Here is a 25,168-nt window from a genome sequence, read left to right on the forward strand (position 1 = left end):
GTACAGCAAATATGCAACAAAAGAATGTAAAAAAAAATCACCTATTGGCAGTACGGTATGGAACGTAAGCTAAGCTGCTAGGAATATCACAGAATTTACAACATGTGACCACGAAAATGCAGAGGCTTTGTGAGTCTTCTGCAGTATTTATTCTGTTCGCCCCAGGAGTGACGCTTCAACGTCGCCTGCCCAAAGACAGTACTTCCATAAACACTGCTGTTGTTTTGAGCTGCACTTCGTCACTAAGGACATTCTTGGCGGGGTGCTGCTGGGCTAGCCTCCCAGGACAATCATAGCTCCCCGTCTTCTCCACAAATATCCCTCAAAGGATGGCTGTTGAAAGCCACTTGGCCTTTGAGTAGAAGTCCTGTGGACTTCGCTATGCTCCAAGCTCTACCCTTAGTCCACTGCACTAGCTTATCCTGAATAGTAATACAATGAATAGGAACACACACAGGAGTGGCTGCCGCACGGCATGTGCGGCGCACTGCAGTTGGTCCCTGTAGAAGGCCCTCTCTGCACGAATGTAGCTAGCCTTTATTAAATCCGCTTCACATTCCATGCCAGTCCCCTGCGACAAGTTACAAATACATGTATGAACTATACTTAGAGCCATGGCTGTAAAATAATGTGACAAAACAATTTCAGGCATCTCTGTATCATATTTGGAAGTCAGTGTATACAGGGTTAGTCTAGCAAATGTTACACATTTCGATCGCATAGTAAAAAATACAGGACGAGGTCGAACCCACCCCGAACTTTGCAGACTGGTAGCCGTTTGCCTGAAGTTTCATCGAAATTTTTTGCAAGTGTTATGGTCATGTAGAGAGAAAACTAAGAACCAAGCAATATCTCACACCATGCATTTTCAATGGCCTATCTCATACAACGAGTGGCACTTATTTCTACTTCCTCTCTTGCTACTTATGACCATGTGTCGGATTTGTGGAAAATGGTAGTACTGCCATCCATGTAGGTGCGGCATTCCTGATGAATATTGTTTGAAATTCAGTAAGATACCTGGAATAGTTGTGGAAATAAATTCTATTCAGACAAATATAATTTTATCACAGATGGGCTAATAGGCAGCAACATGCGGGAACAAGCATCAGGAACTAGGACAGCCCCAATAGGTATGGGGGAGGGGGGGAATATGTTTATTATATAAAAAAAAAAAAAGGAGGTAAAGGCGCAATAGGTAAGAGAGTGTGCATTTCTCAAAGGGAATAGTATACTTTCACTCTCTTCTGCGTATATGTTAGGAATAGAGCCCTTACGCTCCACAGGAACATGTGGACTGCAGTACCATTTCATCAAAAGGCAAATGTCAGCAGTACCTGCATACCTGCACTAACTGTGGTGGAGTCAGAAAACTACAGAGGTAGCATTTCAAATAACAAAGTTGTCACTTACTGCACATATTTCATGACAAGAGGGGCAGACTATGGTTCCGATGTGCAGCCAGCCATTAGAAAGCAACTGAATCTTAATTTCTTGCTTAGAATGGTAGCAGGTGTAGGTATAGTTTCCTACATCAATGTGGAGTCGACCATCTGCACAGGAGTACTGAAAAATAAATGCTGCGTTGGTTGTAAGAGTTTTCAACTGCACACAGGCTGGAGACAATGCACTGGCTGCACAATACCTTGTAGCATCCACTTCCCCAGTGCTGCCACTGGCGCACCTGGTGGCACGTTCTCTCTTCCCACATCTCTTTATTATGATTGAAGCACTTTGAGCCAGGGCCGTAGTATTCGAGAGCAAAGTTCTTCTCTTCCTCTGTTATACCACCACCCACCAAAAGAAGTAGTTAGTGTACAGGTACTATTAGGAAATATTTTGATGTCAAGCTAAACAAGCTCGTCTTTTAAGAAACACTCACGGTGTGCGAGTGCAACGTGATGGTCACAATATAAATTTGAGCAATGACAATGTGCCACAGATATCATTCGGAGGCCTTGGAAACCGGAATGATCCGTTGTTCATCACTGGTGTAATGCAAGGGCTTTGAGTATATTTACTCGAATATAACAACAACCTTAACTAACACTTTTTTTTTGTTCGACTATTTATTTATCTATTTATTTTTCCCCGAAAATAAGGGGTGCGCGTTAGAATCGGGGACGACTGCGAGAGATGGCGCAGCGCCGCACTTTGGTCACAACAAAGTTTGTTACAAGTGGGATCAACTGTAAGCACGCTCATCTAAGCACATGCCTAGATTATGCTCAGATTATGCTTATCGGTTACAATGGTACTTACGTGGGTTGTTCTCTGGAAACTGGCAATGAGAGCCCCTCACAACGGTATTCTTGGACTTCCAAGTAAATTCCTGAAAAATGCAAATGAAGGACTCAGCTACAAGTGTTCTACATTTCAAGTAGCACTGAAATGACAACACAAAAATGAAGTTTGCAATATAAACACAAAACCCATCATTTTAAATAAATAGGACCGTGCAAATATTATTTTCCCAATTTCAATTGACCATTTCATCAATCTGAAAATAAAAACATTTTTTTATGCACTGTATGAAGCATGTTCAAATAACAATGTTTCTTATGCAGGGAAGGCAAACAGATGTAGATTCTTTGGAGTGGGGGGAAGTTCTGGGCTTTTAGGAGTGTGTGTGTGTTAAGAAACCATAAATGTGACATAAAGATGTTGGTTGTATGTTACAGACACTGACACACACGTAACACCCCCGACAAGATCGCAAGGTCATTGTGCATAAAGTCACTGCGACGTTTCTATGACGCTTTTGATTGACTGGGGGAAGTATGTGCTCACACCACAAAGGTAAACAAATGAGCATTCAGTTCCAGGTGTGCCTTAAAATGAGGGCTCAAATAGCTCTGATTTCTTAATCACAAGTTCCATTTTTATTTTGAGATGATCTTGGTTCATCCATGAAAGGCAAAAAGAATTTTAACATTAGCTATGTGCTGAAGTTCAAACTGTTCACACTTTTGTATAGTTTAGATCAAGTTAGGATCTTTTTAAAAATATCCGGATTTTTTTCAACCTTGCTTGGGAGCCTATTATAAATAGTGAAGTCAGATTATTCTTAGATGCTGGAGAAAAATGCATTAGCAAGCCGTCAGTAGAGCACAATGATAAGATACCAGAGTTTAAAGATAAACGGAACAAATCAACATAAAGGTGAACTGCAGACCTTTTGGGAGTTTCTGCAGAGGGTGAGGATAACGGCATGAATAGATATCTTGTGCAATAAAATTCATTTGGTTGAAGTAGAGCGCCCGGTGTTGTGCCCGTTTTTATTTGTCCCAGCAGTGGCATTTTAGCCATTTTACTGTTCACACAGTTCGCAAGCTGTAGACTGGATTCTTGTATTGCACTGCACAATAGTGCCTTGTAAAGGCACACTGAACATGTTTTGAACTGCCAGTGACAGGTGTTCAAGAAAAGACCAAGAGGACAGTCAGACACTTCCTCATAACTTTATCTTGGTCAGTGTAGCCACGGCCCCTCGATCGCTCTCTCTGCTTCGCTTGGTAAATATAAATTCCTGATAAATTCCTGAAGCTGATCAAACATTTACGGTGATTTCTGTGCGCTACCTCCTGTAAATATCGCCGAAAGCTAGCGGCATGCAAGGTGTCCTGCTGGCGAATTCGTGTGCGTCAGGGCGGCTGGTTCCTCGTGCAGTTTAACTGTGTATGCGTGCCAGCTATAACGCTGAATGAACGTCATTGAAGTAGCCGAAACTACGATCGAGAGGCATCATATGCCAGCCACTCTACGCAGTGCATTTGGAGAAGGTGAAAAACGGGAATGCGTATGCTACCATGTATGAAGTAACTCTGTAACGGCCGGTTTCCTTTTTTAACTTTTATAGCATTTTTATAAAAAGGCTCAGAGATCAGCATAGATGTCGTTTTGCCGCGGCCAGGCGGACATCCTATCAAAGAAAGTGTGCAACTACAAGATGACTAATTACCTAAAATTCATTTATTAGCTTTAAATATGGGATTTCGGGCAAAAGCGAGATGGCAGATTGGGAAACTAGTTGCAAGTCATTTCACGCTTAACAAATCCTGAAACATACACGTTAAAATGTCCATCCCCAAATTTTGATATACAAATGAGCTAAAACCGCGGCGGCCGGTAAAGCTGGGAGTACAGCGCTCATTTCACGTGAGAGGGCCACGTGATTTGGAGTGATGGAGGCAGTTTCAACAAGGATGGTCTCCCGTTCTGTCATCTCACTTTTGCCCGAAATTCCCTAATTAAAGAGTTAATTAATGAATTTCAGGCAGTGCAGGCATCTTGCAGTTACATACTTTCTTCCAGAGAATGCATAATGTAAAACCCCGAGACTAGGGAACACGAAAGGACAGACACAAACACGAAGTCTCAATAGCCATTTTTTCATTTCCAGAGGATGTTCGCTGGGTCGTAGAACTCAACTGCAAAAACGACATCAACCCTGCTGTCATATCTTTTTAATCAAATTTATGTAATTCTATATAAAATACTATTCACACAACTACAAGCAAAAGTTAGAAACGTAGAAACTTCCTAGATAGTGGCCTTCGTATGTAGCTCACTATCCTTTCCACTGATGCTGTCACATTACCTGCCCAGTTTGCAAGCAGTGGACGCAAAAGCTTTGTCAAGAATACCCGACATAGCTGGTCACAGTGATCACCGGAGTGTAGTCTGCACTGCATTACAGTGCATGACTTAAGGCGGGGAAGGATTGTGTCCAAGAAAAGTGACGCAATGCACCACGAACGACACACGTTTGGACTCCTCATTCCACATCAATGAGTCAGGACAGCACAAGCGAACACAACCGCAATCACATGATGAAATGATAATTACACGCAAGAAGGTAGGTAAAGTTATACCCCGGAAACAATTAAAAAGAAAGAAACGTTTGAGTTATCGTTCACGGCATATTATTATTATTTCGCTCTCGAATGTTCTCTGATGAATCTGTATCGTACAAAAGTAAAAAATTGGGATATTTTACATCCCTGTGCGCAATTCGCTTAATTGGGAACGCGATTTAAAGGTCGAAACCCCGTAGGAGCAACGTAGAAATCCGACGGGGAACCCCCGCTCTGTCGCGCCCCTAGCGTGGAAATGTGGCGATTCCCTCGTCACGCTTTTTCTATTGTTCTCTCCCCACATCGGCAGGCCGTACCAGCGGAGCAGAGAGGAGCGATCGAGGGGCTGTGGTGTAGCAATGGTGTTCCAATGTGTACTTCATTGTGTCCATGTTTCTTGAGGAGACGCAATGGCGTTGAGAGGAGAGATGAGAGGAGGAGAGGCGTTGAGAGGAGCAATGGCGTTGTTCAATGCTAAAGGACAGAGTTCACTTCATCATTCTTGTCTTCTATGCATATGATATTTAAAAAATAAAAAAGACGACATTAATCTGCAACAGGTACTTAGGAAACACTCAAAATTTTAGAAAGTGATTGGTGTGGGGTCATATGTCCTTTTGTGATAAACCAACATTATCTTCCAGCAAGCTGGGCAGTTTTTAGAACTGTCTGAATACATAGGAGTAGCCCACACATTTGGGATGTTCTTAGCATCTTGCAACAGAGAAATGTATATTTATTGCTGTACACACACCATTAAATTTGACCATACCACATTTGCATATCTAACTTGATGAGTTCTAGACAGACACATTGCTTAACAACAACTTTCAGCAGTAGCTCAGTTTCACAGCAGCTGACATGGAGACGGTGCTGGAGACCTGTGTAGTGACCTATGTCATCTTCATGTCGGCAGAAGACTGGATTGATGCTCTTCCAAGACCGACTGAACTTCGGACCATTGGCTGTGTGATAGCTGAGCTCCAAGAAAGGCTTGTGGACGCTCGTTATGGACTGGAGTTGAGATAACACCAGTGGGCTGGACAGAGGACTGTGAGGTGGCATTAATCTCAGGCTCGCACGGGCACAATTCTTGGTGAAAGGCTTGCCAGGGTGGCTCCTGCTCGGAAGGCAGAGGATCCATTTGAAGACAGTCTTTGGATTTGGGGATATCAACAGTGCAGGCAAAGCAAGAACTTTGCAGAACGACAGCATCTGCCATGCGAGGTACGATCTTCTGATGCGCTTCAGCAGTGGCGCCCGAAGGGGTGTGTTGCAGGTACGTTGGTTCAGGTACAATGGTGATGCCAAGGTACGCCGTGCCGACGGGGAGGACTGACGATCCACCGAGTACATGAAGTGGAGGCTGAACCCACGAAAAAATCATCTAGGCCGGGAGGAGTGACTGAGAGACAATAGTTATCTTGGAGCCTGTGTCTGGAAATGAGTCATATTGGCCAACACCAGCAATGGTTGCCTCAAAGAAGGAACAATGTAGCTGGGAACCATCAAGTACAGTTGGGGTGCTATGCAGAGCGACTGAATGCGACTGCTCAGGCTGGGTGGCCTGTGGTGGAGCTTGAAATGAGCATATCTGCCAACCTGACAAAGTCAAAATTCGAGAGGCTGCCAGCAACGCGACGGGGAGGGACGCAATGATTTTGGACAACACTGTATTGAAATTCCTCTACCTCATTAGTAGCCGCTATAGGGTGAGGCTGTGCGACGCACTGTCGTGCAATCTTTGCTCCATCAACCGTAATTGCGAAGGCGCGTCATCTCAGGCTCTCCAACATTGCATTTTGCACTGCGCAGCCATTTCTCCGATGATGGCAGCGGTCTTCGTCCGTCACTTCGCTTCGTCACATTTTGGGAACATCTTCCAGACAGCAGTCACTTACGCTCCGCGGCTGGTTGTGCTCAACCAGAAAACCAGTGAAAAGGCATGTGGCACGCATGAGGAAGTATTCCTTTTGTTTGGAGTGTGCCATCGGAGGAGACGAAACTATCGTACGAGGTTGGACTGACGACAGCACGTCTCCTCAAGAATCATGGACACAATGCACGATCAACAAACATGTACACGATCTGCAGCGATCTCCAGCCATGGATGGTCATGCTGCGAAACATGTGTTACAGGCTATCTAATTCTTCAGGAATAAGTTTGCGCAACTTTTAAAGGAAAATGAGAGAAGAAAAGCCAAAGTCCCCAATTTTCTGGGAGATTGGAGGGTGCATCCGTACAATCGGAAGACTGAATTAAATTTGGGAGTCTCCCGGATAATCCAGGAGAGCTGGCAGGTATGAAAGAGTAAGGCTGGCTGGCGAGCAAGGGCACTTGGATGCCAAGTGTCCAAGTCGTTTACATCTGTAACAGGTAGCTTGCGAGATATCCTGGCCGCTGCAAAATGCTGGGGCTCTGTGCTGTTTGGATATCTGTCTCTACTTCCGTTCCTGTTCAGCTGTAGGTAGGTCAGATATACGCTGACGATGGTTGGAAGCATTGTTGGAACTAGTGTTGCGAGTAGGCTTGAACTGAGATCCTGTGTTACACTGAAGGGAAGCAGTGGCAACTGTAGAACTACTATCAACTTGGTGCTGTTGTCCAGTTGGAGTCAACTGTAGCTGAGATGCACGATTTTCAGTTTGTCTGTGGGCTGCAGGTCGATAAACAACGTCGGGTTCCTAAGAAGCTGTTGTCAAGGTCTGTGGCCATATCAATGAAGCCACTATAACAGTTTTTTGGGCACTTCGCCACAATAGCTGCCATGATATTGTGGTCATGAAGTCCTTGGAGGAGATACTCAATTTGCTGCTTTTGGGTCGCAGACACCGGACATCACCGAGGAGCTTGAGCTTTGCGAAGGTGTAACTGTCGAGTGATTGACGTGGAGGTTCGGTGCAGTCGGCTAATTTAGCGTGCCATTCTATGAGAGTCCAGTCATCCTTGAATTGTGTCTGGAAAGCTGTCTTCCAAGATGACCAATCATCATGTCTTTCCCCACGGGCGTCTTTTCAGTTACGACCAGTTCCGCGAAGCTTACTTACAGCTTCATCAGGTTAGGGCTTCATCAGACCATTGTGCTGAGTGACGTGTACGCTCGAGTTCCTTCAACCATTGTTTGGATGAGTTTCGGCGATTGTCTTCGAAGACGTGAATGGACTGTGACAAGTCTGTTTTCGTTACCTGAAGCGACGTGCTTGCTACGGAACGAACTGAAGATGACTGTGAAGATACTGAAGGTGTGTGCGGTGGAACAACCTGTTCCTGATGTGCACTGTGATGTGCTATGGCTGTAGAGTTCCCGTAGGCTGAAGTAGTGAAGACTGTGTTTCCTCTCTAGACTGGGTTGTTGCTGAAATTGAACACCAAATATCTCATTGTTCTTGAAAGTGATGGAAAAGTCGATGCATCAGTGCAGTTCGACGATCATGTTGTGAGAGGTCGCGACGACGAATTTCTTGTTTTATTGCTTCGTCCGAGAGGTCGGCAAGCTGAGCGACACCGGATACAGCATCTCAATTCTTGAGAGATGCCATTGTGCTGAGGGGAAGGTGAGAGTCCAGGGAACGGCGACTTAAGTAAGGCTGTGGAGGCGCACGCACGGGCGACGAATGGGCTTTGGTTGCACCTGGTTATGCAATGTTACGCTTACTCAGTGGGTGAGAAGGGTCTTGGGAGGCCAGGAGAGGGAGATGAACCATGTTTCTCGAAGAAATGTGAGGGGCGTCCATCTTGAACCGTTGATTCCTGTGGCTGATGATTGTGGCTGTTGTGAAGTTGTGACTTGGCTGCTTTTGCGATAAGACTGGCGTTGGAGGCTGGCTTGTATTGGGCTTGAATGAGATCGCTTGAAAAGGACTGTGAAAGCAAAAATAACTGGCGTGGGGCTTGCTATCTCTGTTAGTAAAGGCAGGTTTACTGAGGTAACAGAGATTCTAGGGTTGACTGTACCATGTGAGGAGGTGGAGCGGTGATGATGAGGGTGGTGATGAAGAATGAAGAGGCCAGGCTAATATATAATACTACATTTATTAACTGGGACGACAGTGCGTCCACTGCAAGTGCGAACACTCAGAGCCGAGTCACCAAGTCTCTCTCTCTCTGATGGCAGGCGAAGAGGATAGTTACAACAGAGGCCCCGTCGCATAGGAGCGGTAAGTGACGACTGCATACGCTCACAGCGGAATTACTAGCAGTCTATTTTTTTATTCCGTGTTAGCACCACGAAGCAACAGGGGCTATAAGCAGCATTCAAATTCCAAAGTACAGCTGGAAGGAGTGTGGGGGACAGGGAGGTTAGTATTCGCCCTGGACGACTACTAGCAGCCAAAACACCCCTACAAGACATCTGCTTGTCCGCAGACGAACAAAAGGGTGAAAGACGCCTCAGCGAAAGGTGCGGGCACTTCATGCCAGACTATGCCGAAGTTTAGCAAACGGGATTTTCAGAAGGCGGGGAGAGCCCAGGTGCAGGTAGCCTGTGGTTTCAATTAAGATATTGTTTTTTTTTTGTCGTTTTGTTTTGTCTGTCAAAAATGTTATTTAAAGAAACTGACATTTTGGCAGTGCGAGACTAGACGTTGGGACTTCTAGCAGAGAGGTCGCTTTCCAAGCGAAAAAAAAAAAAGGGGTTGAACGGTAATCTGCCGAGGAAGTATTTTGGAGGCGGGACTAGGCCATGTAACATCAGATATATGTTCAAAGTGTAACTACCTCAAAGTCTGTTTCGGCTTCAATGTGAAGTGTGGAGAGGTGTGACAACAAGACATCGAGGAGTGAAGAAGGAACACCACCACGACATCGGCGATCCCAACTCTGAGAGCTTCCTGGCCCTCAGATAAGACTTTCTTTCAAGATTTTTTTTAAATTTTATATTTGTGTAATAGCCTGTTTGGCAGTTTGGTTGGAACTTGTTAAGACCTCTGAGACAACTTGCACTGTTTCTATTAGAACCTGTGTGGCAACTCGGCTTAGAAAGTGTACCAGAGTCTGCATGGCAATTTGGTTTAGAAAGTCTATTATAGCTAGGGCCTGACTTTTTCGGGTTTTATTTTTGGCCAAATTCGGGGGGTAAATATCGGGTGATATTTTACATTTGAAAATTCTGGTGTATTCGGGTTAAATCCCGTTACGGCATATTCTGTCGTCAGGAATTCGGGTGTATTCGGGTGATTTCTTTTTGTTTAATAAAAATTTGTCTTAACATGGAACTAATGTTTAGCAATGTTATCAAACTTTATTTTAATGCACGCTTATGAGTGTGCCACGCGACCCAGATGTTTTCGGGTAGATTCGGGTTAAACCCAAATTTTACAGATTTCGTTCGGGGGGTAAATATCGGGCGGATACGGGTTTAACCCTAAAAAGTCAGGCCCTAATTATAGCCTGTGCGGCAACTTGAACTAGAAAGTGTACCACAGACTGTGTGGTAACCTTGAGATGGTGTAACTGTGAGCGTCAAACTGAGTTAGTTATCCTTGTGTTTCACGGTGTAGTAAATTTACTTTGTTGGGTTTGAGGTTGAGCATGTGTCCAGTCTCATGTCATTTGCACGTCTAATCATCCTTCTCCAACACTCCGACTGTGTCAACAACAACCTGGTTATGGAGGCGCCTGTTCTCTGGACTCCTTAACACAAGTTCAGTTAGTACAGTCTACACATGTAGAGGTGCAACCACAAGATGCTACTACCATGCTGATGTGTGCATCGACACACCATACCAAATTCACAAGAATAATTGAATTACCTGGATATAGGGACAGTAGTCAGCAAGGACAACAGATCCTCCGTACCAGCTCAAGTTGGCAGAAGGTACACCAGGGATGTAATCAAAGTTCTACAGAGCAGAAGAAAAGAGACAGAGACATCTTATTCAGGTAGATAGTAGTGCCAAGGACAGCACATGTTAACTGTGTGGAAAGGCAATTAAATGCATTATATTCATAAAAATATTTACCAGAAACATATCATCAATTTGTTCTTCATGCTTCATTAGGTTACAAAGAGCCACAGAATCTCTGCTGTCTGTGCATTCAGTTTCCAGGGGATCCTTTTTCACTTTGTCACAGTATGGATGGATGCTCTGTCCCCTTCATATACAAAATGATCGTATTAAAACAACACTTTACTGCAAGGTGCCAGTGATGGGCAAATTCCCTCAAAATTGTACTTACAGTAAAGTATCAAGTACCTGGAAACATTGGTACTTGAAGTACAGTACAAAGTACCCTGTTGCAAATGTTCAAAGTAAAGTACAAAGGTACCTAGTAAAGTACTTCGAAGTACTCGTAAAGTACATTGTAGCACTCGGGGTTGTCCTATTTTTAATTATGCTCCACCAAACAGCCCAGTTCATCACTCTATTTAACACTGTAGTTTATATAGCTCCGTATCCCACTGGTCGGTGGTGACAAAAAGGGAGAACGGAGTTATGCTTTTCATTGGCATTTTTAGCAAGAACATGGTTCCTTGCAAGAGCTTGCAGGTGCAAGGCATGGCCAGTTTGATTTGACTTGATTTATTGGTTCATTAGCACAAAAACTGTAGTATATAATGTTAAAAGTATCATGGAGGAAACAGCAGGAATGCTACTTGTTGAAGTCTCCTCCCTACCAATTCCCCAGCCTTCATTACAAATCAGTCAAGCGAGGCCAACATTGGTTGGTGTAGTTATGTGCATGTAGTGTTAGAAAAATGTTACGAGCCTGCAAGGAACAAGCCTTAGCCCTGCAGTGTCCTGGGTATACCCACAATGTAGCAAGGTTGCATAGATGCAGTTATAGAGAACAGATACGCATTGCATCGAGGGGAGCACACCTGTGGTTAGATGTGGAAAGACGGAAGGGCATCAAGGTTCCATATTTTTCTGTTTGCAGGAGTAAGTAGGGGGCTCTGCCTCAACTTACATACATTTCAGCTAATGGTAAGCAAGTTAGCTATTCTTATGAACTCTACTTTTGGTGGTTGATTAGACACTTGGATTGCAAGAACAAACAAACCTAGCTCGTCTGTTGTCTATCCATTCCTTGCAGCTCTTCGTTGCAAAGTCACATCCTAGGTTATGCCCCCACTCCAGCAACTGAGCTTGTTCATAGTTTGGAATGTACCACCTACGGAAGAGAGAAAATAAGCTCTCAATGTTTTGGTAGCATCCTATTCCACAAACTGAATTGCAAGAAATAAAAATTAATGCATCAGAACAGGTAATAAACATATATACTATTTATATAATACTTGGGTGTAGGGAAAAATGGTCCCTGGTTGCGTGGGGGGGAAAAAAAGGTCCCGCAGGCTCCTGCATGTCCAAAAATACAGGGGCGTGGCTGCAGACAGCTGGTGAAACACATCACAGCCGACCGAGTGTTACTGTTTGTCTGACACGGGTTTTACAGTTGTCCCCTGCATCTTTACTGTGTCGACTTTTATGGACGATAAAAACTGAACACCCTCTCATTCACTGTTTCATTGACCTCACAACTCTGCCTCTGCTGAAGATACGATTCATCGACATAGAAAGTATGACAGAACAACTGCAAAACTTTTGTCTGACCAACAATAGAAAAATACTACCATAGAGGTTGCGTTGGGAACTACATCCGACCATAGGTCGGCATTTGCCCAAGAATTCATTCAACATCACATCATGGTTGGATTTCCGCAAAGCCCATCACATCACACCCCCGTCACAAACCATTGCATCACAAGCCCATCACTCAACATCAACTTCAGAACCCATCATATCACAACCCATCATTCAACTTCAGAGTCCATCACACCATAACCCATCATTCACCTTCACCTTCAGAACCAATGATCGACTTTAACTTCAGAAGCCATCACCGACTTCAACTTCAGAACCCATCACCAACTTCAACTTCGTAACCCATCACCGATTTCAACTTCATACCCCATCACCGACTTCAGAGGCCATAATCGGAATTCAACTTCAGAGCCCATCGCGGTTTTGAAGTTGAATTCCTATGATAGTTCTGAAATCAGTGATGGATTTTGAAGCTGAAGTCAGTGATGGGGTTTTGAAGTTGAATTCTGAGGAAGGCTACATTGGTGTGCCCGGATGCTGATGGATTGTGACGTTGGCGTCCTCCTTGCCCATGTTTGCATGGGTTTCCTGGTAGTGGCGGCGAAAGCGTAAGCGGAGGTGGGGTATGCTGCTTGGAGGAAGGTGTGGTCAGCCTGCTCTTGGTTGGAAGCAGGATGCACGAAGGAAGGAGGAAAGCGAGGGATGAAACGTTTGACCACTGCTGTCGCATGTGAACAGCGGGAGACATGTTACTTGCGCGGTAGGGTTGTTGCACAACATTGCGCCCGTTGTTGACAGCTAAGTGAGCGCATAGCACATTGTGCGTTCATGTGGCTTTGTATGACCGTCTTGTCTTCCGCGCATGGTGCATGAGGTATTAGCTTCGGCATTGCAATATATCGTGGCCCGTCACTCAGTATCACATGACTTCTTGTGTGACATTATGCTTATTGACATTCGAAACAGCCATCATGAACGAATTCAGCGACCAGAGATCACCTTCGCTGGACATATGTTCTTGTTCCCGTTCTTTTATGCAATACACCACTGAAGTGGTTTATCCAGAATCCCATGCGGGGGGCGGGGGGGGGGGGGGGGGGGGGGGGGTCATTATTACAGTTACGTCGTAGCAGCTTTACATATAATTACCTTTATGTCATTAGAGCTGAAATAGTAAGCCCCCTTTTTGTAGGGGGTGTTGCCAAACATTTTTTTTCCTTTAGTGTGGGGGGTGTTGCAGTGGTGTAGGAGGGTCTGGATAAGTCACTGACACTAAAAACTGAGAATCTGCCCTCGGAAAAGTGTAACCCATTGTATCCTTTTTCCTTCAAGGAGAGTATACGGATGGACGCTGAGCGAATTCTTAGCGACCAAGACATTTGAGTAAGCCCATGTAATACATGCATGTGTGTTTCCAGGCTGGAGCCAATGAAAGGGAACCGCTCCTTTGGGGAGGGCCTCCATATTCCTGGTTGCGAAATTTCCGATTTCGAAATTCATGGTCTCAAAACAACGAAGATGCTCTCGACTGCTTCGTAAGATTATATGTTGTGTTTAAAAACCCCATATCACTACTTAACCTCTCAGAATTTTCTGTGTCTGTCGAAGTCATTTTTGCAAACTAAAGCCACATTTTGCAAAATAAGCTGCTGGAAATAAATGTTTTGTGGTCTCTCAATTCATAAATTCAAATTCAAAATTCTCAATTCAAAAATAAGCAGCCTTAAATGCACAGTCGAGAAATTGGGCAATGAGCACTTGATACTAGTTGGAGAGAATGTGAGACGCAAATTCAAGTGAAGACTGCAAGGAACCGGGAAGACCAGCAATTAATTTCGGCATGGTAGCAAGAACTTTCATTTCTCACTTCATTTCATTTTCAGAACGTGAAAGTTGGCTACTCTAACTTAGTTACTTATTTAGCTCGATGACGTAACGCGAAACTAGACCCTTTTGGATGGTAACTTCCCCATCTCTGCTGAAATGTGACTTTACTGGTCATGAACATTTAAGAAATAGCATGTACGTACTTTACCTGACGGAACACCCGTGTCTGGTGGATGCTACACACTCACACGGAACAGATGATTTCGCAAAATATGACCATAACCCTACACACCTCAGATAAATAAGAGCAATAGTGACTCCTGTGTATTACATTTCAAATAAAGGATACCCACAAAATAATGCCAGTCTGATCTTGTGGTTATCTTGGATCCCAATCACACGAAGTCCAAAAAAAGCAAATCTAAGAAGACACAAAATAAGTCTCTATAGTAAAACGCGTCCCAAAATGCAGACCCAATGTGAAGTGCTTGGAAAGGGTATTGGATTCCCGTGAGAATTTTTCATGCTCAATCGCAAATATTGATTGTGCAGAATGCGCATGTAATTGGTCTTCCTGACACTGTCGTGTTCCGGCCCGTGGCATGACAAGCACTAACGCAAACAGGGTACAGATACAGACAGGCCGCTCGTGAAGCCATACTGCAAGAGTACTGTATGGACAAAGATCATCCACGAAAAAGCATGTAGAACAAAAACACAAATATGCATCATATATATATATATATATTTATAAGTCCCAAACATCGCCACACCAGCATTGGACAGCTGTTTCGGCCGTATTGGGCCTTCATCAGCAATGCGTAGGTGGGCGACGCTTGAGCGAGTGGCGTCGGAAGGTCACGTAGAACGTGACGTCCTCCCGTCAGGGTGAGTGACTTACCTCTGAAAGCCCAGTACGAAGCCAGTAAAGTATTAAATCAAGAAAAATAGCATACGCTCTTTGGCTGCACGTTGAACATATGTTTGTAAGTCCCAAACGTCGCCACACCAGCATTGGACAGCTGTTTCGGCCGTATTGGGCCTTCATCAGCAATGCGTAGGTGGGCGACGTTTGAGCGAGCGGCGTCGGAAGGTCACGTGGAACGTGATGTCCTCCCGTCAGGGTGAGTGACTCACCTCTGAAAGCCCAGTGCGAAGCCAGTAAAGTATTAAATGAAGAAAAATTATTTTTTAAAATAAATTTTGTATAAAGTTTTTATATAAATATATAAAAACAAAAACATATATATAAAAAAAAGAAAGGAATTGATGGCTAAAGGAAATACTTGCCCTGTGTCCTCCATGAGTGCCAATGTAATCCGTGAGTACACAGGGTTCTGTGTGTGTGTTCCTGTCATTGCTTCATTCTGTACAGCAGACCATACAAGCATTGTGGATAAACAAAGAAAACGGTAAGCCAAGCTTACATTATTTTGACAAGGAAACGTAAGGCCCGCATTACCTCGAAAAGCCTTTTTTCCCAGTGAGTCAACTTTGTGCCATCTTCACCCTGATCTTCCATCTCGGCACCTTCCAAGTACGAACAGTTAAAATGACGACGGACTTCCTCCTGTAGTTATAAAATGCAGCCTTAAGGATTTTTCTGTCGTTTTTTTTTTTTTTTTTCACCAATACTACTGTTGAGAGGGCAGCACAGACTCACTCATTCCGGATATCGCTATGACACCTACCACAACACGCGGAGTCACCATCATCCAGGAGGTCTTGGGTACTGTGCGGCCACGAATCTTCCAGTTATGCCGCACTATTCTGCGCATAACTCGATCGCTCCACTTGTGTGTCTGCAACCTAAGGAGGTCTATATTACAGCAGGTTACTGTAATACCTGCATCTGTGATGTAGATGCAGATGCCCATTAAAGTATGCAGGAGGCTACAATATCCTTTCCCAAAATGAGAACTTGTCACCAGAGCGTCGAACCGAAACGTTCTTCGGTTTGTTTTGGGTTTGGGTTCGGCCATAAAGGTTCGGTTCCAGTTCAGCTCCGGAGTTCACATATCGGTTTGATTAACCGGTTCAGAGGCTGTAAACCAGGTTCTGAACCGGTTCGAGGTTCTAATATGCTACCAAATTATAGGTAGCCACTAAAAATGATACAAGATCTCTTAGTTAAATTGTTTATGCATTTATTTCTGTTTTTTGACCAACAGGACCCCATTGCATCCCTTCCCCGAGCAACGTGACGGTAGCGGTAACACATATCCGGTATAACGGTCACACATCATCCGGAAGTGGAACGTATTTTTTACGTAGCATCTTCATATGGCAAACAATGTTTACAATGCACTGGTGCTGCAAACTTTCGAAGATAGGAATGACAAAACGCGTTTCTTCTATAAGGGGCGGTGAGAGGACAACTTCCTTCACCCTCAGTGTTGTATGTCCCGCGCTACCGAATGGACCGCTAGATCTCGAGTATTATGTCACCTAAAACAGATGCCGCCACCAGACAATGGGATAGATTACAGGCGGCACACCCCGACCCGAACCGCACCGGTATACTGAACCGGTAACCGAAGCTTTTATATCGATTCAGTTCCAGTTCAGCTTCAAGATGGTGATAGTAATTATTGTTCAGTTCCGGTTCAGTTCCAGCTAAAAGTAACGGTTAATTTTGGTTTCGGTTCAACGCTCTGCTTGTCGCTGTACAATGGAGAGCAGAGTTGATGCTCTTACTCCTTGTTTACAGATGGCTTTCCGCTCCTTTCTCTGGGAGTGAGGGGATAACCATTACTGTCCCTGAAGTATGCATACAGGCTCACAGAGAAACCCTGGAACATGACAGTATGCAAATTACTACCACGTTGGTGTCCTTAGTAAAAAAAAAAAACTCTTAGGACTTGTCGGATGCCGTAGAAAGACCAGAATTTACATTGCAAGGGCACGGAAAATATGAGAGACCATAACATTGGGTAGTACTGCTCGAAATCTAAACATTGTCTATTAACTGTCTGTGAGTATTTGGAGGAGGATGGTTTTCAAAAATATTTGTTGATGTGCTTGACGTGAACCATTTCACACAAATTCTAGCAAGTGTGTATGTGAAGGGCATTTGAGTGAGAGAGAAATGTGTATTATGGACAGCAATGCCCATAAGCCTCCCACAAAGTTTATTACTAAGTACGCTCAAATAAAACACGCGTGCATTCATACAGGGAAAAGGAATTTGCAATCAGTTGAAATCAGAAAACATCAACACCTATTATTTGCACATAGTCCACCCTTGGCACTTTTCCAATGGAAGTTGTGTGAATTTTGGTGATATTGAGTGAATTCCACGAGATGACGGTTATAGGAGTGTCTTTCATACTAAGTATTGAATATGGTGAGGGAAATATTGTTATATAGACTTTAGTGCTGCTGGCGAAAGGCTGGCCAGCCAATGATTGGCAGCTAGTCGGTCAAAGGTACTGAGCCAAGAAAGAAACAACCTTCTTGGCCAACCATTCCACGTGGCTGGCAGGATGTCAGGAAGACGTAGGCCGACCAATGGATGGCCAAGGAACAGATCCGGAATACGGAACGAGCTTGTTGGCCAACCTCATGCCAAGCAAGGGCACCTAGGCCAGCCAAGCTCGTGCCATGCTAGATCCAAGCTTCCATTGTGAGCGCGCACATTAATTATGATTAAAGTAAGGGCTCGATGCTTTCGAGTGCTACATTTTGGGGGGACAAATCAGTACTTGAAGATACAGGATTCAGTCCTAACTGTGGTGGGTACTGAAATGGGCACCTGATAGGTCTATGTACTAGAAAACCTAGAGGTTGGTTGAACTGTACCTCATTTACAATTTCCTCAGTAAGTCACAAAAGACTCTTGAACATGTATCATTTCACAGCACGATTTATTTATTTTTTATTTATAATAGATAATGTCGACCACCTTTTGGTGGTACATATACAAAAATATACGGGTATTTTGAAAATAGACCGAAGTCTATGGTGTAGGCTATTGAAGAATGTTGATTATTATAAATACTTGGGTCTCAATATTAAAAATTCTTTCTCTTTCAATCAATACGTCATTCAATCAATCATCACATCACACACTTTTTATCAGTGCACCGCAGTTAGCTCTGTGAAAACATTCTATCTGCAAAATGTTTTATTGTGAGAACACTGATTTAATGAAAATTTCTTTCAAGTCGCTCAAACTCTCGCAATCGTGCTTCTGTTTCTTGGTACATCTAGAGTTACTAAATAGAGATATGTACACCTATTTAGTGACTCTAGTTGAACTGACAATGATTTATGGGAATGTAAATCACGCCCTTCAAACATGCTCGACTATAAGCGCAGGTGAACTAAACAGAACACGTGGATTCAAATAACTGGGGGGAGGGTTTGCACTTGGCTTTAGCACGGCGTCCAAGAAGTCAAACACGAAAAACCATGATAACATCCCCCACAAAAATCTGTAGATGAAGCCCACAAAGGAACAATAAGGAAGAATACATCTTTGGGGACTTCCTTTACTATTTAGCATCGTTGACCTTGGGAACCCAAAACAGCCAAAAAAAAGCCTCCTCAAAAGCCAAGGAGGCTACAGCTTGTGGGACTACACACTCCCGTTGAGAATGGAGTTACTCTTAACAAGTGTACTGGTTACAGTGCTCACCAGGCTGAGACCTGGATGTTCATGTGGCGCCATCTACATTCGAAAAAATCGTGGATGGGAGATGCCGTAATTTCACGCGTATAAGCCAAACCACAGGTAAGCCGTAGGACCTGTTTTTAGGAAGATTGTGAAAATTTTCCGACAGAGAAGCCGCGGGCAAGACGACACGACTGATTTGTGCGGTACACCAGTGATGCAGATACAAAATCAAAAGCGACTTTAATGCAGTGAAAATGGATATCACTTATTCGACAGAAGGGTGGCTAACATCAGAAACATTACAGGGCGGCTCACTAAGGCATTTTCTGAAAGCTGTGTCAATAACTTCCGTCGAGATGCTCCTCCAGGTTGCCTACCACCCACTGGACCACTTGGGCATGCCTAGCAAGGTGGCTCCGACATGAATCACTGAACCAGATCACTTCCAGAAGACACGAATCACTGTCACCCCTTTCGTTAAAGCTGCATGGGGGAAGGTACCAGGAAGGTCAGTCTGCTCGAATGTGTTTAGTCATCGAGTTGACACACAGTTGTTATCCCTTTGCTATATGTCATCTTTATAATAACAAACCTTAGAAATGCTAACATTCAGCCTCACTATTATTTTGTGACGTATATGTGCTAACACTGATGCACTTCCTTGTTGCCTGCATCATGAGGTGCATTTTTGAGAGCTCTTCGCTCCTGCTGGAATGCTGTGGCCATTGTATGGATACCTTCTTTGAAAACGACCTCATTACATCGCAACTGGTATTTGGGATATATATCGCAGGCATTTGGGATACCGGGCCTTCGCGGCGTTCCAAATCACCGTACAGTTTCCTCTTAGGATCTCCATCAATCTTCATTGCATGCCTTCTTGTTTACAACTTCTAGCGCTTCGTACTCTATGCTCCAGGCCTCAAATGCCTTGCACTTCTTTGCCATTTGGTCGCTAGATACACCTGTAACCGCTAACCTGCTTTCATTTCGGCTAACTCTAGCTCGTTGATCCGAGACATAGTACCCTTCGTAACTTTCGCTTTGCTCCCATTCTACGTGCATGAGTGTGCATCCTTCACGGTCGCCTTCTGATGAAAAGGTTTAGCCGACTTAGGGCCCACAGGTAACTCACCACAGTGACCACTGCCTCCAATCGGAAGTAACTGTACAGGCTTGCAAACACTCGTAAAGCACGTTAAAGCAACGTTGTTAATGTCACGTTAAAGCAACCAAAACCAGCTGCACCTACGAAGCTCACATACGTACGTGAGGTACGGCGAGCATTTATCCAGGCGAAACAAGCGGGAAGCGAGAAACTCTTGATCAGGTCAGCAAATCTGGATCAGCCACATTGCGATAATGTCAATATTTGCTGAATGGTAGCAAATGAAATTTTAACAGCCTTAGTTTTGACTTCTTCACGACAAGGTTGTCAGTCGGTAGCGTCAACGGCGATGCCAAGAGCAGCCGACGTAAATAACTTCCGTGGAGAAATCAGGTTGAACGCTGAAATCGCTCATTTGGATTGGGGATAAATATTGTGTGTTTTTAGGAATTATCCGAAAAAAAGTCAGGCCCTATGTACACGTAGGGTTCTTAGTTTCGGGTTAAACCCGATTTCTCACGATAGTTCCCCCTCCTCCCCCTCGAACAAGTGTTCAAGAATTCGGGTAAAACCCGATATCTACCCGAAATCCTTGCGGTTCTTGAACTTGTCGTTCTCTGTAAACCGTCGGAAAAGTTAATCATGATATCAGCAAAGAGAGCTATCTGTGACAACCTATTTGCCCTCCTTTTATAATCCCGTCCGGCAGGAGTCAAAGACGAGCTTTTGTGGAGCTCGGGCAAGTGTTTGAATATTGCGGTCATTCACTGCCCCAGTTCCGAGCGGAAATATAAATATTCTTGTTTCTCGTCCCAGTGTCACAGAGGTAGCTTGTTTCATGTGCCTTTCGTTTCACCCTAAAATTACCCCGATGACATATCAAACAGAGATCATAGCGCCCGATTTCTCCCCGAATTCTCGTGCGTAAATAGCACCCGATTTTTCCCACTCAAATTTGAAAAATCATAAAACCCGAAAACGAAGAACCCTACGTATACGGGATACACCAATAACCCTTCTGACATGCTCGTATGATATGCCACAAAGAAGACTGTACGAACCACTGTGATCCAAGCTAGAGCAAGGTTTTTCACTCACCAAAGCATGTAATATTTCATGTTTAACAGTTGACAAGAGTGTGTCCATATCCTGAGGCTTAGTAGAAATAGAATCTGGGCATAAATTGGCATGTCCAGCAACTGGCCTAGAAGGTAAAGAAAGCAGTGGCTCTGTTGAAGTGGCTCTCACTAGACAGCACAGTATATTTGACTATACGATATTATATACTTGACACTGGTCTTCGTAACTAGCTCCAGTTACAGAGGTGGTACTTACAACCCAACAGCCTCACTGTATTTGTTCTTATTTACTTATTTTTTTTCTTTTCCTTTTTTTTCTGCCAATAAATGCCACCCCATTCATGATTGCCTCTGGGCAAACTATAGGTGGGAACACTGTCAGGTCGCCCTATGTGTTACGCTTATACCTAAGGGTAAATAAGGGGCCTTCAAGGGAGTGTTAGAAATGGGGCGTGGCAGGATGACGTACGGGGAGCAATGTGTTTCCGAAGAGGAGGGGGGGCAAAGCATGCAACCCCCCTCACCCCTCTTTTTTCTTGGAGGCGGACGCTAAGAACTGTGCGGGTTCATATAATAAGGACATCTGAGATAAAATCATGCCGACCTACGACTACAGAGTGGACAGTTTTTACAAGTGACCTCGAATCTCAAGGGGGAGGGGGGATATGTGCATAGCACCATACATGGCATTGGAACCATACAGCTCTCCACAGAACCAATGTGCATCAGGACCCCCAATTTCACTGAGATTGCCTAGTTGGACATCGGAGCTATCACAGGGCATTATGACTAGAGCCTGAAGTTTTAGGGTTTTACCAGATTCTTCCCCGAATTGAAGGTTGCCTCTTTAGGGTGAAACCCGATTTTTACCAGGCAAATTGCCCACTCTGGGATGTCTGTAGGAATGCACCAACTTACCTGTTTGGCAGAAAAATTCAGTTACATCACCGTTTGTACCAAACCCCTACAGTTAGTTTGAATAACTGAGCATGATTTCTCCCCCGATTTTAGCGTAATGGAAGTTTTTTCACCCGAATTCGCATGAATTTAGCGCACACGTTTATTTACCCGATTTTTACCCCCCGAATTTAGAAAAAAATATTTCCCGAAAACTTCAGGCTCTAATTATGACCCAACCAGACACACTTGCGTCAGAGGTGTTCGCATTCAATGTTTTCTTGTCTCCAATATTTCAGACCACACCTTCAAGGAACAGCACAATTTTGCAATTTGGCTTTTTTGGACACACATTTGGTTTGCTCACATTCGGTCACAGAAAAAACCACTATGGACTAGGCACAATGTCACTTACAGTGAGGTACGTACGTCAGGTGAGTATAGGTACTCACCTATCAGTGGCTGCTTCTTGTTGGCAATGAGCTGCATAAGCTACAGTCTGTCCCTTAAAGCATCGATGTGTCTGCATCGCAGAGATGTAAAATACAAAGTCTGCATTGGCAATACCAGGGCCCATTGTGCCCTTTACAGTTCGACACAAACGTCCTGTACGGTCACATGTCCGGCATGGCTGCAATTCATACAGAAAACAGCAGTTTCAAAATTACTTTACTTATTTACTCACGCCTAGCTACACATGCTAGACTTAGGAGGCCGAGGAGAGTTTCATAAACCAGAAAACCAATCCAAGTGTACCTTTGTCTGCTTTTCTTTCACGAAATATACAGACGGACTTCAGGGGTACATAGTATTCCTCAGTTGTGAATGCAGGTATACATTAGGACAAGTCAACACCCTACACACCAACTCCACGCAGAAACCTAAATACGTTTGTGATTGGCTTAGGCGCGCATATGATGCCTCCAGGTTACAATGTAGTGCATCTGTTGTTGCTTGAAGACAGATCAGGATTCGAAAACACTCGTCGTAGATGCCACACTTACAACATATTTCACAAACACGTAAAATGTGTGCATCAACACAACGAGCAACACCCTCCCTGTCTGTCGGGATATGCCTCTGTGTGTGACAGTATAGCTCTCACGTTGTGTCGGGGCATAGTATCTTACTGGACATTGGTGACAGCCGGAGAAAATATTACAAATAATAGCTTACTTCTAGGTGTTCTTCAGGAACCACAACCTCCCCACAGCTTGTAACCTTCTCACAGTATTCATTGCAGTACAAGTGTGGTTCGTGGTCTCTCGAGAAGGCTTGGTTATTCTTGCACTTCCTGCAACAGAAAAGGTAAATGTAGGAAGAACTCCTGCAGCTTTTCACCAGAAGAAGGGCATTTAGTAATGTGACCAACCTGTTTAGTCGGATTGGGACTTTTGTTGGCCTAACATTAAGTGTCCTCTCCCAGTAAGCAAGAGCAGAAGGAAGTATTGTGTCCTGAAAGGTATGCAACATTAGGACAGATCAACCACGGTACCTCTGCATTCAACAAGACGCCCAATATGTAGTGTTGCGTTGTCCAAACTCAACTTACATTAATTATCACAAACTTCTCCTCTGGTAACCTGTAGTTGACAGAAGACGGTTAGCAATGGTGAGGAAATAATGCAGTCACTTAATAGATGCTTCAATTACGTCGTTTTTGTAGTGTTATTCAGAACTATGTTACCTGCTTAACAGTCAGAGTCAGGATTAATACTTTGCAAACAAGCGGAAAAGGACTGATCGACTTACCCATAAACACTGGCATCATAAATAACCCTTATTCGCAACGGTTGGCTAATGCTTCGTTTTCTTACAATATGCGCCTGCTCCAGGTGAACCGGATTCAATACCTGCAATATCGAAGCGCGTTTAACGGGTTTTTCGAAGATATCCAGTAATAGATGCAAACGTTAGACTAGACTTTACTCGACTTGACAACTTCGTTAAAAAGGAACGCGTAAATTTAAATTTTTTCTTCGGGTATAAATAGGTTGTCGTTATTCCAAACCACAGTGGTTTGCATGGCATACACGTAACATTGTTGTCGCTCGAGAGTAGCACATAAATAACCAGTTTACAGGCAGCGCGAAAGCGCAATAACAGAGTGAACGAGTGGTTTTTGATCAAAGTTACCTTGAACGGAAAGGGAACTTACGTCTTCCGGATTTGGTGGAATATAACTGCACCCGTGCGACGCTGCAGAAATTAACAAAGGCAAAAACACTAACAAATAAACGACACATTGTGGAGAGCTTGTAATTTTTAACTTCACACCCGCAACCATTTTGACAAAAAACATGATAGCGATAGCGATTCGATGCCTGTCACCAGTCCTGTCACATCGAGCAGTCTGGATGTCCTTATCCAACAGTACTGCTCTGGATTACGAACTAGACGCGACACACATGTCATCAACATTTCAGAGGAACGAGAAAGCTAATGACTACCAAGTCCAATTGAAAAAGACGTCGTGCGACACATGATGCGTCACACTGTAAACCTACAAACGCTTACGGGCGTCGAAACTAGGTCACCAGAGTTACCTTGCTCTACCCTGCATAGTGTTGTTGCTTTTTTTTACACGCCATCCGCTCCTCTAAGGTCACTTCCTGAATATCAGTAAGCTGTGAATATGAATGCCCCTCAATTTCTTCACACAATTAGATATGCGTGCAAGAAAAATTCCGCTTAAAAATAATTGTTTTGTTAAAATTTGCGGCGCATCCATCGTATTGAGAGAATGCGAGAGGGTGCGATTCAATGTTTATATATATATATATATATATATATATGTAAAAAAGAAGTATCTGTGTATATATATATATAGACATTGAATCAATCGCACCATGGGCAGACCTTGCATTTTCCCGAGGGGGGGGGGGGGGGCTGCTATGGACAATGCCAGGTGCATGCTGGGTTTTGTCCATTGAACCCTATGTTCAAGTCTGGAATTGAGGAGGTTCCAGACCCCTGCCCCACCCCCTAGATCCGCGCCGGAATCGCACCCTCTCACATTCTCAGGATCACAGTGCCGTCCAGGGCAGAGGCGACAGTGTGCTCTTCCGACCTTCTCACATTGGGGGTGAAGGAAAGACGCATCTCCGAAGATGCGCAACGAAAAAAAAAAACGGTGTTTCTTCACGAATATTTTGCGGACGATCTACCGAACGGATTTTAGTCCTGAAAACGGCTACGATATCAGGTGACCGAAAAGAACAGATGTTCTCATTGGGAC

At 44.1% G+C, this 25,168-nt stretch overlaps 1 protein-coding gene across 2 annotated transcripts; it reads right to left on the bottom strand.

The window, feature by feature from the left end:
- Positions 1 to 105: 105 nt before the first annotated feature.
- Positions 106 to 24,357, bottom strand: LOC135386018 (leishmanolysin-like peptidase). 2 transcript variants are annotated; one of them, XM_064615720.1, is made up of 18 exons: positions 24,089 to 24,352; positions 23,683 to 23,783; positions 23,483 to 23,513; positions 23,303 to 23,385; positions 23,107 to 23,224; positions 22,383 to 22,561; positions 21,053 to 21,158; positions 16,926 to 17,020; positions 15,920 to 16,037; positions 15,691 to 15,798; positions 15,519 to 15,595; positions 11,860 to 11,970; positions 10,818 to 10,950; positions 10,608 to 10,697; positions 2,263 to 2,332; positions 1,646 to 1,779; positions 1,414 to 1,566; positions 106 to 571 (listed from the first exon to the last, which is right to left on the bottom strand). In XM_064615720.1, the coding sequence occupies exons 1-18, from the start codon at positions 24,230 to 24,232 to the stop codon at positions 413 to 415; spliced, it is 2,010 nt and encodes a 669-aa protein (XP_064471790.1). In that variant the 5' UTR covers positions 24,233 to 24,352; the 3' UTR covers positions 106 to 412. The 2 variants fall into 2 exon arrangements, with proteins under 2 accessions (XP_064471790.1, XP_064471791.1); XM_064615721.1 differs by lacking the exons at positions 106 to 571; positions 1,414 to 1,566; positions 1,646 to 1,779; positions 2,263 to 2,332 and adding an exon at positions 6,663 to 8,718 and having other exon boundaries at positions 24,089 to 24,357.
- Between the last annotated feature and the right edge of the window lie 811 nt (positions 24,358 to 25,168).

The sequence above is a fragment of the Ornithodoros turicata genome, chromosome 2, assembly GCF_037126465.1.
Source record: "Ornithodoros turicata isolate Travis chromosome 2, ASM3712646v1, whole genome shotgun sequence".
Lineage (NCBI taxonomy): Eukaryota > Metazoa > Arthropoda > Arachnida > Ixodida > Argasidae > Ornithodoros > Ornithodoros turicata.